We start from the raw sequence: 13,672 nt of genomic DNA, 5'->3' as shown, positions 1-13,672 counted from the left end.
AATGCCGTGACAACCAGCTGACAGGATACGTACTATGACGCGACAAATGTCGTGACAACCAGCTGACAGGATACGTACTATGACGCGACAAATGTCGTGACAACCAGCTGACAGGATACGTACCATGAGGTGACTAATGTTGTGACAACCAGCTGACAGGATACGTAGTGTGACGTGACAAATGTCGTGACAACCAGCTGACAGTATACGTACTATGACGCGACAAATGCCGTGACAACCAGCTGACAGGATACGTACTATGACGCGACAAATGTCGTGACAACCAGCTGACAGGATACGTGCTATGACGTGAAAAATGTCGTGAAAACCAGCTGACAGAATACGTACTATGACGCGACAAATGTCGTGACAACCAGCTGACAGGATACGTACCGTCACGTGACAAATGTCGTGACAACCAGCTGACAGGATACGTACTATGACGTGACAAATGTCGTGACAACCAGCTGACAGGATACGTACTATGACGTGACAAATGTCGTGACAACCAGCTGACTGGATACGTACCGTGACGTGACAAATGTCGTGACAACCAGCTGACAGGATACGTACTATGACGTGACAAATGTCGTGACAACCAGCTGACAGGATACGTACTATGACGCGACAAATGTCGTGACAACCAGCTGACAGGATACGTACTATGACGTGACAAATGTCGTGACAACCAGTGGGTTAAGATCTAAACAAACAATGGAAAACAAGCGCTCTGAAAATCGAAAATTAGTCAATAACATGAGTGAGTGAGAGTTCTTGGTAACCTAGTTCCTGGCACTTGAGCGAATAGCAAGCATTAAAATGAACAAGCGATTGTCATCTTCATAAGAAGGAAGATCATCGCAAGGTAAACCATATTATCACTGTTTCTTATCATTTCAGCTCTGCCTATTTTGTGATGATTCTTGTCTTATATCGTCTGTTTCTGTGCTACGTGTTTTTATTGATGGCTACACGTTTTATTATCTATACGTTGTAGGATTGTGATAGAAGTGCAATGCATTGGTTACATTTCTTACCAGCAACTCATATGAGCGAGAGTGTGCGTTTGAGTGTGTGTGTGTGTGTGTGTGTGTGTGTGTGTGTGTGTGTGTGTGTGTGTGTGTGTGCGCGCGCGTGTGTGTGTGTGTGTGTGTGTGTGTGTGTGTGTGTGTGTGTGTGTGTCGTGTGAGTGTGTGTCTGCAGTATGAATGCTGGCCGACGTCCCTGCCTAAAGTACTTTGGGTGTTCTTACTTCGTGTGTTTTATTGTTTTTTTTTGTGTTTTTTTTTTTTACCTCAGTTGCATGCAAGGTTGCTTCAACCCATCTTTTTTGCCTCTTTCGTCTTTTTTTCCTTTTTTTTCTTTTTTTTGGGGCGGTGAGCATATCCTTCTTCATTGGTCTTTTTTTTTTTTTTTTTTTTTCTTCAATGAAATTTTAATTTTGTTTTCTTTTGCATTACAGGTTACATTTCCATTAAATTACTTTTTAATTCAACAGCAATCTAGCTAAGGACAATGGGGATACACCTTTCGTAGCGCAAGTTCTTGTTGAAATACAATTTCCAATGGAATATGCGATTTAGTTTTCTTAACTTTGCTAATGCACATTTTTGCTATCAATAAAACATGGTTAATTAACGCTGATTCCTGACATTTTTCGATTCCGAATAATACATCTGTAATAGACAATAAGAAAGCCCGACCTGTCAGACTGTTCAACATTTTTTCAATATAAGTCCAAAACCTTCTAATTCGGGGACACTCATAGAAAAAGTGTTCCATGACATCCAAAATATGTGGGCACTCGTTACAGTTTTTTGTTTGACTTACTTTCATTTTATGTAATAAAATATTGGTGGGATATAAATTGTGACAAATTTTCCATTGCAACACACGCAGGCGCACTTCTTTTGTCACCTGTCGTGGCAACAACCACGTCTGTTCGACAAAAACAAAATCTAGTTTTCTTTTCCAAAAATCGATTGCATGAGATTTTTCAATGCTATAATTCCGTTTTTTCTTTAAATATAACTTAATTAACTTGGGTTTGCTTTTAAACACATTCAATTCATCATCAATTATATCTACATTAACTATATGTGCTGGGTTGTCTACAATCCAATCTTTCCATTGTCTTGGAATTGCATTCATCACAGCGTTGTATTCAAAAAAGGTTATTGCAGGGTTTTGCTGCACAGTGATCTGAACATCTTCACATAACAGAAACTGATTTCTTTCAACATTCAACAAATCATTGATAACATTAAAACCTTTCTGGCGCCATTTTACAAAATCCAACACTTTACCTTTAAACTGAATCAGTCTATTATTAAATAACAGTTGATTACCAACATCATTTCTGTCAACTTCCTCTAAACCTACTTTATTTTTATTATCAAGATATGTCAAAAATACCTCTTTCCAAAAATCATTTTGAACTTTTTCGATTCCTTGTAATTCCTTTTGTGTGCAATTAATTTTTGCCAAATGATTAAAATCTGTTAATTGTTGAATGTGCCATTTTGGGATTGCACTCCAATTTTCTCGACCTGCTTCATACAACCGTCCAATCCAATTTAAATAAAACACTTTCTGTGTATCAAACATATTGATCATTTTCAATCCACCATGCTCATATTCAGACTCCATAATTTTCCTTTTTATCTTTTCAAAAGCTTTTTTATTACTATATTGTTTCCATACAAATTTATATAATTTCGTGTTTAGCTGTGTGAGAACTTGCTTTGGAAGACCAACAGACTGCATAATATACACAAATGGGGAAGTCATAAACGTTTTAATAACTGTTATTTTTCCCTGTATACTGAGATCTCTTTTACTCCACTGTTTAATCATGGCATCAAGACTCTCCATTTTGAATTTCCAGTTTTCCTCGATGTCTTTTGCCATTTTACAACTACTAAATTTAATCCCTAAAATTTTAATCTCCTTAACAACGTGGAAAGGCAGATTAGGTTCCGTTGGTTCTCTCCCCATTCTTAAAGCTTTCGTTTTATCCAAGTTTAATTGTAGCCCTGAGACTTTGCTAAATTGGTTCAATATGTTCATTGCCATGTTAGCATCATCTCGGTTTTTTAAAAACAGGGTTGTATCATCTGCCATTTGTTTTATCTTTATGACCGTACCATCCTGATTAATCATGTTCGGTGTAATTATTCCAACTATAGGGCTGTTTCTTATCTTAATCGCCAACAATTCTACCGCCAAGACGAAAGCCAACGGCGAAAACGGGCAACCTTGTCGAATTCCACTAAATACGTTAAAACTCTCCGATAACCAACCTCCATGATTTATACAGCTTGTAGTACCTTTTATCAAAATCTCCACCCACTTTTTAAAACTAGATCCAAATCCAAATCTGTCAAAAACATTAAGAAGTAGTGACTTTGATATACTGTCGAAAGCTTTTTTAAAATCCAGGGCAAGCAGATAACCCGCCTTTCCACTAACATTAAAGTAATTAACCGCATCGTCAATTGTTCTAATTATTGTTGATATATTTCTGTCTTTTAGGTAACCAACCTGATCTACACTGATTAGTTCATTAATTACTAAACCCATTCTTCTTGCCAAAACTTTAGCTAGAATCTTATAATCAGTATTAGTTAAAGTAATTGGTCTCCAATTACTTAATCGTTCTCTATCCAAATCTTTTCCTTTATGCAACAATATTATCACCCCTTGATTTTGCGTATATGATAACTCTTCCCTTTCAAATGATTCATTAAATGAATCAACAAGCAATCTGCTTATCTTGCTCGTGTTTTATTGTTTATATTTTAATTTTTTATGGTTGTTCACAACTTGTTGTCATATGTTGTCGGATTGTTTTAAGAGCAGATGAACCACACTTTTCCATCCATTGTTTAATTGTATGGACATAGATAATACTACATGGCTTGCTGTGTCGTACCAGATTTACACGAGTTGTTTTTTTAAATATTGAACTGCGAGCGAAAGCGAGCTGTTCACCATTTGAAAAAGCAACGAGTGTAAATCTGGTACGATACAGCAAGCCATGTAGTATTCTGTTTATCCTACATACTGTACTTACGTGTGTTTTACTGAAAATGTCCTGCAGTCGAGGCAGCTAAATTGAAGACGCTTGTTTTGGAACATCGATCTCTTCTAAACCCTCGTTCAATCTATTACGTCAAAGCAAAGAAACGTCACTCTGAAAGTGTGGTGTGACGTGTTAGTTCTAAAAAATCATCGAGGGTAATTATAGCAGCGCAATTTTGTTTTTCTAAAATGACGTTTGTCTCGGTGACTTTGGCATCATAAGCAGTGGAAAAACAGGTCCCGACTAGCTTGTCATGACCTCATTTACATGATATACACACGTGTGATTTGAACGATTATTATCTCACGAGTATCTCTCTCTGTCTCACGTATGCAGGATAAAATAAATCATCTCATCTTTACTTATCTTGTCTTCCGCTCTTATCTTACCCTATCCTTCATTACGTTATGATACATTTATCTCCTCTTATCTCACCTCATCTCATCGTATCTGTATGCGCAGGATGAGCTCATGACGTGGAACCCGAATGACTACGAGGAACTGATCAAGGCAATCTTCATCCCGCAGAAAAAGATCTGGGTCCCCGATCTCACAGTGGATCAGTACGTCGGTGACACCTCTCTCAAGATGGGTCAGTTCTGATCAGTTTTTTTTTCTCCTGCTTTTTTTCTCTCTTATTTTTAGGGGGGGGGGGGGGGGCGGGGTGAGTGGTGGGTTTTTGTGTGAGTGTTTTGTGGTGTGCTAAATGCATGACCATATTATGTACTGCTCACATTATTTTAATTCAATTGCCTCACCGGTATAATTATGGTAGGCGAGTCGCGTTTCGTCGAAGGTTTTGAGATGTAAGCTTTTTAATTGTATCATTCAGTGTTGGTCTGTCTGCCCACTTAAAAGGCCACTGGGTTGACGTACTGTAACATTAACTGTCACATTTTGTTTCGTCAATGATAAAACGTTCTTATATATATAACCTACCTTTCATGGGATTTTACAGTTAGTCAAGTTTTGACTAAATGTTTTAACATAGAGGGGGAATCGAGACGAGGGTCGTGGTGTGTGTGTGTGTGTGTGTGTGTGTGTGTGTGTGTGTGTGTGTGTGTGTGTGTGTGTGTGTGTCTGTCTGTCTGTCTGTCTGTCTGTCTGTCTGTCTGTGCGTGTGTGTGTGTAGAGCGATTCAGAGTAAACTACTGGACCGATCTTTATGACATTTTACATGAGAGTTCCTGGGTATGTTATCCCCTGATGTTTTTTTAATTTTTTGGATAAATGTCTTTGATGACGTCATATCCGGCTTTTTGTAAAAGTTGAGGCGGCACTGTCATACCCTCATTTTTTAATAAAATTGATTGAAATTTTGGCTAAGTAATCTTCGACGAAGGCCGGACTTTGGTATTGCATTTCAGGTTGGAGGCTTAAAAATTAATTAATGACTTTGGTCATTAAAAATCTGAAAATTGTAATTAAAATTATTTAGTTTTTATAAAACGATCCAAATTTACGTTCATCTTATTCTTCATCATTTTCTGTTTCCAAAAACATATAAATATGTTCTATTGGGTTTAAAAACAAGCTCTGAAAATTAAAAATATAAACATTATGATTAAAATAAAATTTCCGAAATCGATTTAAAAACAATTTCATCTTATTCCTTGTCGGTTCCTGATTCCAAAAACATATAGATATGATATGTTTGGATTAAAAACACGCTCAGAAAGTTAAAACGAAGAGAGGTACAGAAAAGCGTGCTATGCAGCACAGCGCAACCACTACCGCGCTAATTAAACAGGCTCGTTAATTTCACTGCGTTTTGCACGAACGGCGGACTACAGTCATTGTGAAAAAATGCAGTGCGTTCAGTTTCATTCTGTGAGTTCCACAGCTTGACTAAATGTTGTTATTTCGCCTTACGCGACTTGTTTGGTTTTGTTATCGATCTATCTTTCTGTTCCAATGTCTATCGATTCTTCTGTCGATCTATCTTTCTGTTCCAATGTCTGTCTGTTCGTTTGTCCACAGGTTACGACAGTCTGCTCCTGAAGGTGAGAACCGATGGTGTGGTCAGGTGGAACCCAGGTCTCACGCTGCAGACCTCCTGTGCCGTCGACATCATGTACTACCCCTATGACCAACAGGTACGAGCACGGATATTTATATTGCTTTCCAGTCGTTCATCGGTAAACATATGGTGGTCAGGCATCTCAATATACGCATTGTATAATGTACACACACAAAAACATGATCATCCGCACTTAAGTGAGGCAATTGACTGCTGATTTTATGTTTTACATTCTAACCATTCATTTGCTTGTCTGTTGGCTATTGTGTTGGTGTTTCTGGTTGTTCTTGATTCTGAACAGTTTGTTAGAATATCTTTCAAGACTGTGAAAAGGGTTTAAATCCTGTTGTGTGATATCGGTGCTCTTTTTGTGGCCTTACTAATTTTCACACAGATAATTACGATGAACGCTTTAAAAAGTGGCTGCCATTCACTCACGAGCAAAATAAATAAATATTTAAAGATTTGAGGCCAGGTATCTTAAACACTTCTCATTTCCAGAATATAATTATTGTTTTGTTTTGTTCTCTGGGGTAGACGACGATTTTGAACGATAGGATCACTGTGCCTTTGATTTAATGTTGGCTTTTGACGTAGTTAGTTCATGTGCGGGGACTGATCGGGTTCTTCCAACTTAACCTTTGCCAGGCCGGGTTATCGACTAAACACGGAAGACATCGTGGGGCCGTGTGGACCCATGTTTCTCAAAGAAGGAAAAACGTGCATACCCTTCTGTAGACGTCGTGGGTCCGCACGGCCCCACGGCGTCTACGGAAGGGTATGCATATTTTTCCTTCTTTGAGAAGCATGGGTCCACACGGCCCCACGACGTCTACAGAAGGGTATGCACGTTTTTCCTTCTTTGAGAAGCATGGGTCCGCACGGCCCCACGACGTCTACGGAAGGGGATGCACGCTTTTTCCTTCTTTGAGAAACATGGGTCCGCACGGCCCCACGATGTCTCCCGTTTGTAGTCTTAATGTGACCTTTGTTTTTTTTAATTACTTCTCGCTGAAATTTAATGATCTTTAAGGACATAAAAGCTTTTTACGTGCCTGAGGCATTCTTAAAAGCTCATTTAAAAATTCCAACTATAGTTGAAGAGATATTTGCAATTAAACACCCTTCTGGGTCCACACGGACCCACGACCACCAGCGAAGATTAACTTGGCTTTTTCCCTCTTACGCTAACCTACCAGGACTATTATACAAATTAATTCGTCGCAAAATTGCAGTGTTCGACTCCTTACAATAAATTCAAAGCAAATTGGTCATTTTCCCGAACGCCCCAGGGAATATGTTCATAGCAGTACTGTCCCTTTACGCAATCATGTCAGCATGGTTCGCTGAGAGGCTGGTTGGCGTGTCATCGAAGCATCTGTTGCCCGGGCCAATTGTAAAATTCAAGTGAACATTATCTCTTACGCACAATCTCTCATGATATTCTCTTGCAGGTGTGCGCGTGGAAAATCTACCCCTTGATAAGCGACACGAAACAGATCAAGTTCGACCCGCCGCTTGGGGTGGACGGGGTATACGGGCAGGACGCTGAGCAGAATGCAGAGTGGGAAATCGTCAGCGTTGTCAACGAAACATGCGACTTCAACGTCCCCAGTGGAATGCGCACGGACACCATTAGCTGCATCAAATACAGGTGAGTGGTTCTGCTAGGTGTGAGAGACTGGGCGACGATGTCTGCAATGAGTTTTGTACCGTCCTTCTCCAGTAAGCAATCATAATGGTACATTACCACATATCTGTGAGCATCTTGAATGAAAAGATTGTTGTGTCATTGTCCAATAATTGGAATGAATTACTGCATGTTTGGCGTTGACGATGACTGCAGTGAGTTTGGTAGGTACCATCCTTCTCCAGTAAGCATTCATAATTATACATTACCACATAGCTGTGAGCATCTTGAATGAATAGATTGTTGTGTCATTGTCCAATAATTGGAATGAATGACTGCATGTTTGGCGTTGACGATGACTGCAGTGAGTTTGGTACCATCCTTCTCCAGTAAGCAATCATAATTATACATTACCACATAGCTGTGAGCATCTTGAATGAATAGATTGTTGCGTCATTGTCCAACAATTGGAATGAATGACTGCATATTTGGCGTTGACGATGACTGCAGTGAGTTTGGTACCATCCTTCTCCAGTAAGCAATCATAATTATACATTACCACATAGCTGTGAGCATCTTGAATGAATAGATTGTTGCGTCATTGTCCAACAATTGGAATGAATGACTGCATATTTGGCGTTGACGATGACTGCAGTGAGTTTGGTACCATCCTTCTCCAGTAAGCAATCATAATTATACATTACCACATAGCTGTGAGCATCTTGAATGAATAGAGTATTGCGTCATTGTCCAACAATTGGAATGAATGACTGCATATTTGGCGTTGACGATGACTGCAGTGAGTTTGGTTCCATCCTTCTCCAATAAGCAATCATAATGGTACATTACCACATATCTGTGAGCATCTTGAATGAATAGATTGTTGCGTCATTGTCCAACAATTGGAATGAATGACTGCATATTTGGCGTTGACGATGACTGCAGTGAGTTTGGTACCGTCCTTCTCCAGAAAGCAATCATAATGGTACACTCTTCAAAAAAAGTTAAGGATCACTTTTTTACAAGCACGCCACAAAAAACAGACAAGGCCGAATTCTTTCTTTTTTAAAAATGTATATAATTGAACTACCAAGGAGTAATGACAAACAAAGCAAAGATCGAACGCGGCAGCGACAATTTAGCTAGAGTGTGTCAAACGTGACAACCCTTGAAAATGGAATTCACAACAATGTGAGTCAGTGTCAAGAACGCGTGCGCTCTCCGTTGTGTGCCAGGCATTCAACACATCGTTGGCGCATGGAGTGGATCAGGTTGCATATGAATGCTCTGGGAACTCCATTCCACTCCATTCCACTCCTGCTGGAGCCATTGCAGCAGTTGACCCAGATTTGCAGGAGGAGGGTGATGTTGCTGTACCCGACGACAAAGCTCGTCCCACATGTGCTCTATGGGGTTCAGGTCCGGGCTGTTGGCTGGCCACAGCATCCTGTTGACCCTGGCCTGCTGGATGAAGGTGTTTACAGCTGCAGAGCGATGGGGAGGTGCGTTGTCATCCTGAAGAATCGCACGAGGGCCGATCGCTTGGAGGGCTGGAACGACCAGGGGTTGCAGGATCTCATTCTGGTAGCGGACACCGGTCAAGTTGCCCACTACATGGTACAGAGGTGTCCTTTGACGTGTGCTGATCCCTCCCCAGACCATCACAGAGCCTCCGCCAAAACGTCATTCCAGAACAGCGCCTTCTGCGAAGCGCTCTTCGCGACGCCTCCACACTCGGATGCGACCATCAGCAGGTTCCATGCAAAAGCGGGACTCATCTGTAAACAACACCTGGGCCCACTGCTGACGTTGCCACCTCACCTGTTGAGTGCACCAGGCTCGGCGAGCTGCTCGGTGATTAGCAGTCAGGGTTGTTACTCGGACTGGACGCCTTGCACGCAAGCCAAAGTTGTGTAAGCAGTTTCAAATCGTCTGACCACTAACAACAGTGTTGGTGGTAGCCTGTAGGCGCTGCCTAATGTTATTTGCTGTAGCCATTCTTTGTTGCATGGCCTGCCTCTGAATGAAGCGATCCTCTCTTTGTGTGGTGACTCTGGGCCGACCAGAACGTTGTCGCTCCTGCACTCTTCCAGTTGCTTGGAATCTCTGTTTTAGTCTGATGATGACAGAGGGAGCCACTGCAAGCCTCTGGGCCACTTGCCTGGCAGCAACACCGTCTTGTAGCCATCCTATTGCCCTTCCTCTATCCAAATCGCTCAGTTTTCTTTGCATATTGCTACTGTGCATAATTGTGTCAGCGTGTCAACCTTTAAACACAAGCTGGTGAGCGATGTTCATAGCCAGGACCCTGTTGTAGCACGTGCATCACAACCTTTTGCCCTGGCATGCGTTCCGCAAATTTCATGGGGCTATAAAAAACACCCTTTTTCTTCCAAAATGCAGAAGCTTTTGAGAAGTCCCACAAAGGGAAATAACTCTGCCTGCCAAACAAAATTCTAGGTCAAGTTGGTTTTTGGAGTTTAATGTCTCTTTAGCAGATGCTAGAATTCTAGGTCAAGACTCATTGTTCATTTGTTAATTCAAACACATTAATCTTTTAATCCCAGCGAAGCTGGAGGTATCCCGTGAACGCTATACTGTAATCGACTTGAGAAATGTGCATACCGAATAATACATGATAAAGAAGGATTCTTTGTGCCCGGCTACGTGCTACAGTTGGAGATGGAAGTTCACCAAGTTCAAGTTTTGTGTGTATGAAGTTTTTTGTGAGAGAGTGAGTGAGTGCGTGTGAGTGAGTGTGTGTATGTGTGTGTGAATTGGGGTGTGTCTGTGGGTGTGTGCGTGCGTACATGCGTACGTATGTACATGTGTGTGTGTGTGTGGGTGGGTGTGTGTCTGTTTGAAAGAGAAAGAGAGAGAGAGAGAGTGGGTGTGTGTGTGTGTGTGTGTGTGTGTGTGTGTGTGTATGTATGTGTGTATGTGTGTTTGTTTGTAAAGGTGTGTATATGTCCGTCTGTCTATATGTGCGTATGGGGGTGTGTTTTGTGTGTATGAAGTGTGTGTGAGAGAGTGAGTGAGTGCGTGTGAGTGAGTGTGTATGTGTGTACGTGTGTAACTTGGGGTATGTGTGTGTGTGTGTGTGTGTGTGTGTGTGTGTGTGTGTGTGTGTGTGTGTTCGTGCCTGTCTGTGTGTGTGTGTTTGAGAGAGAGAGAGAGAGAGAGAGAGAGAGATGTTTGTCTTTCGCTGGGGTATGCAGTGCCTTGGCGTTGCACATCTACTTAATTATTATGTCGATGTTTAATTTTTTGGCATTTTTTATAATTAGATCCGGTTTTTCAACCGATCCTTAACTTTTTTTGAAGAGTGTACATTACCACATAGCTGTGAGCATCTTGAATGAATAGATTGTTGCGTCATTGTTCAACAATTGGAATGAATGACTGCATATTTGGTGTTGACGATGACTGCAGTGAGTTTGGTACCATCCTTCTCCAGTAAGCAATCATAATGGTACATTACCACATAGCTGTGAGCATCTTGAATGAATAGATTGTCGTGTCATTGTCCAACAATTGGAATGAATGACTGCATATTTGGCGTTGACGATGACTGCAGTGAGTTTGGTACCGTCCTTCTGCAGCAAGCAATCATAATTTTACACCATCACAGATCTGTCCAGGCTTGTACACATGGTGAGAGCGTCCATCCATTTGGATTCTGACGAAAACCTGCCTGCTGTGTGTGCATTGTGCAAAGTCTTTGCTGTATTAAATTAGTAACTGGCACCTTATACGTCGGGAATAACATTTCAAATTTTCTTCACTGTAATGTTTGTCACAAAGTACTTTACCGTCCACACACTTTATAAAGACGTGTTCAATTGTCCAAGGTTCATCGCTTCAGTAAGTGAATTTACCGATTTACCGTTACAAGAGACAATAAAGGGACAGAAACAGGATAACTGTATGACCATGACAACGGTATCGATAGTGGTAACGAGCACGATAAAAATGTGTCGACGACGACGATGATGATGCTTACAGATAAACTACATCGTCCTCAATTGAAACGTTTGACATCGAAGATGATGATGATGATGATGATGATGATGATCCGTCGCGATATAACCTTGAACGGTTGAAAACGACGTTAAACACAAAATAAATAAAGAAAGAAAGAAAGATGATGATGATGATGATGATGATGATGATGATGATGATGATGATGATGATGCAAAGACGGGGACCATGAAGGGAGCCACTGCCAATATATATACACAATTTTCATCTCTTCTCCGCACAGCTTCACGTTGCAGAGGAGGTCCGTGTTCCTGTCGCTGACGTTGGTGACGCCGACGTTGCTGCTGGCCTTGCTGTCCGCGCTGGTGTTCTCACTGCCCGCAGAGAGCGGCGAAAAGGTGTCCTTGGGCGTGACCTTGACGTTAACCTTCATCTTCCTCCTGTCCATCCTGATGGATGTGCTGCCCGGATCATCGCTGCAGACTTCCGTCTTCATGGTCTACCTGGTGGGACTCTGCGCATGCTCCGCGCTCTCCGTGGTACTCACCGTCCTGGTGCTCTCCCTTCACCACAGGCCCGATTCTCTCCCTTTGACCAAACCCGCACTTTTCTTTGTTCAATGTTCGGCCGGCAGAGCCTGCGTGAAAAAGAACGGTCCAGTATTGCGTAAAACGTCTGTCGCTCCTATTGTATTTGTAAAAGAATGCGGTGAAAAGGGTTCTGCAGGAAAGCGCGCCAAAGGGGATGAAGTTGTAGGTAATGGCCGACCGGAAGAGGTGGTTGAGAGGTCAGGGTCAGCGGAAATGACGTGGCGTGACGTAGCTGCTGCGTGCGACTATTTGTTTTCACGCCTGCTCCTGATGATTATCATCCTAGCCACTGCCAGCTTCTGTGTCATCATGACCTGGCCAGAGTGAAGCCCGCAAACAAACGGGCAGTAACGAGCGGTTAGGAATCAATCTACGATAAGAAAGGAGATGTCTTTAGCACCACTGTAGGCTTACCCAACATGATTTCCAAACGCCATGGCCCTCGCGAATTCTCGCTCCCTTGTCTTTGCACAAGACGATAAAGAGGTACACATAGCATTGTCTTTCGGAAAAAACGTATAGATAATTAGATAGCCATAGTTTAATTGCGACCATTTCCGATTTATTCAAACATTGTAGAAACTTGTAGAGAGAGAGAGAGAGAGAGAGAGAGAGAGAGAGAGAGAGAGAGAGAGAGAGAGAGAGAGAGAGAGAGAGAGAGAGAGAGAGAGAGAGAGAGAGAGAGAGAGAGAGATATTCTGGACGTCTTTATCACGTGCACGATTTAATGATTAAAGCTTACTCGCCGCAACTGTTTGAAAAGCGTCTGCCTCTTATGCGTATGTGCGTGCAAACGTGTGGGTTTGTGTCTGTTGCTGTGTTCTCTCTCTCTCTCTCTCTCTCTCTCTCTCTCTCTCTCTCTCTCTCTCTCTCTCTCTCTCTCTCTCTCTCTCTCTCTCTCTCTCGTCGTCATTTGTATAAAGCCTTGAAATTAAGAGATGTTGTAACCTCGTAGTTAAAGACCGTGTAATATATGTTTTATTCTGTAGTGTTGTGCGATTATTATGTTATTATGTTGTACCTTTTCTGCACCTGATGAGTTATATTATTTGCAACGTGAACCGTTTGTTCACACCCATTCATAAGGGGCTATGGCCTATTGAATAAATTATCTGCGTCTGCGTCTGCGTCTCTCTGTCTCTCTCTCTGTCTCTCTCTCTGTCTCTCTCTCTCTGTGTCTCTCTCTGTGTGTCTCTCTCTCTCTGTCTCTCTCTCTCTTTCTCTCTCTCTCTCTCTCTCTCTCTCTCTCTCTCTCTCTCTACAAGATGTTGCAACGGACAAGGTTTTTAACTTTTTAAAGGAGATCAAGATTTTTAACAAGATATGAAGTAGGAAATGTTAAATTTATGAACTTTTGGAACCTCCTG

At 41.7% G+C, this 13,672-nt stretch overlaps 1 protein-coding gene across 1 annotated transcript; it reads left to right on the top strand.

The window, feature by feature from the left end:
- Positions 1 to 3,784: 3,784 nt before the first annotated feature.
- On the top strand, positions 3,785 to 13,048 carry LOC138978386 (neuronal acetylcholine receptor subunit alpha-5-like). Its single transcript, XM_070351114.1, has 4 exons — positions 3,785 to 4,676; positions 6,065 to 6,180; positions 7,559 to 7,758; positions 11,999 to 13,048. The coding sequence occupies exons 1-4, from the start codon at positions 4,556 to 4,558 to the stop codon at positions 12,630 to 12,632; spliced, it is 1,071 nt and encodes a 356-aa protein (XP_070207215.1). The 5' UTR covers positions 3,785 to 4,555; the 3' UTR covers positions 12,633 to 13,048.
- The last annotated feature ends 624 nt before the right edge of the window (positions 13,049 to 13,672 follow it).

Source organism: Littorina saxatilis, linkage group LG10 (assembly GCF_037325665.1).
Source record: "Littorina saxatilis isolate snail1 linkage group LG10, US_GU_Lsax_2.0, whole genome shotgun sequence".
NCBI lineage: Eukaryota > Metazoa > Mollusca > Gastropoda > Littorinimorpha > Littorinidae > Littorina > Littorina saxatilis.
The sequence above is the reverse complement of the archived record's forward strand: the minus strand, read 5'-3'. Positions and strand labels throughout refer to the sequence as shown.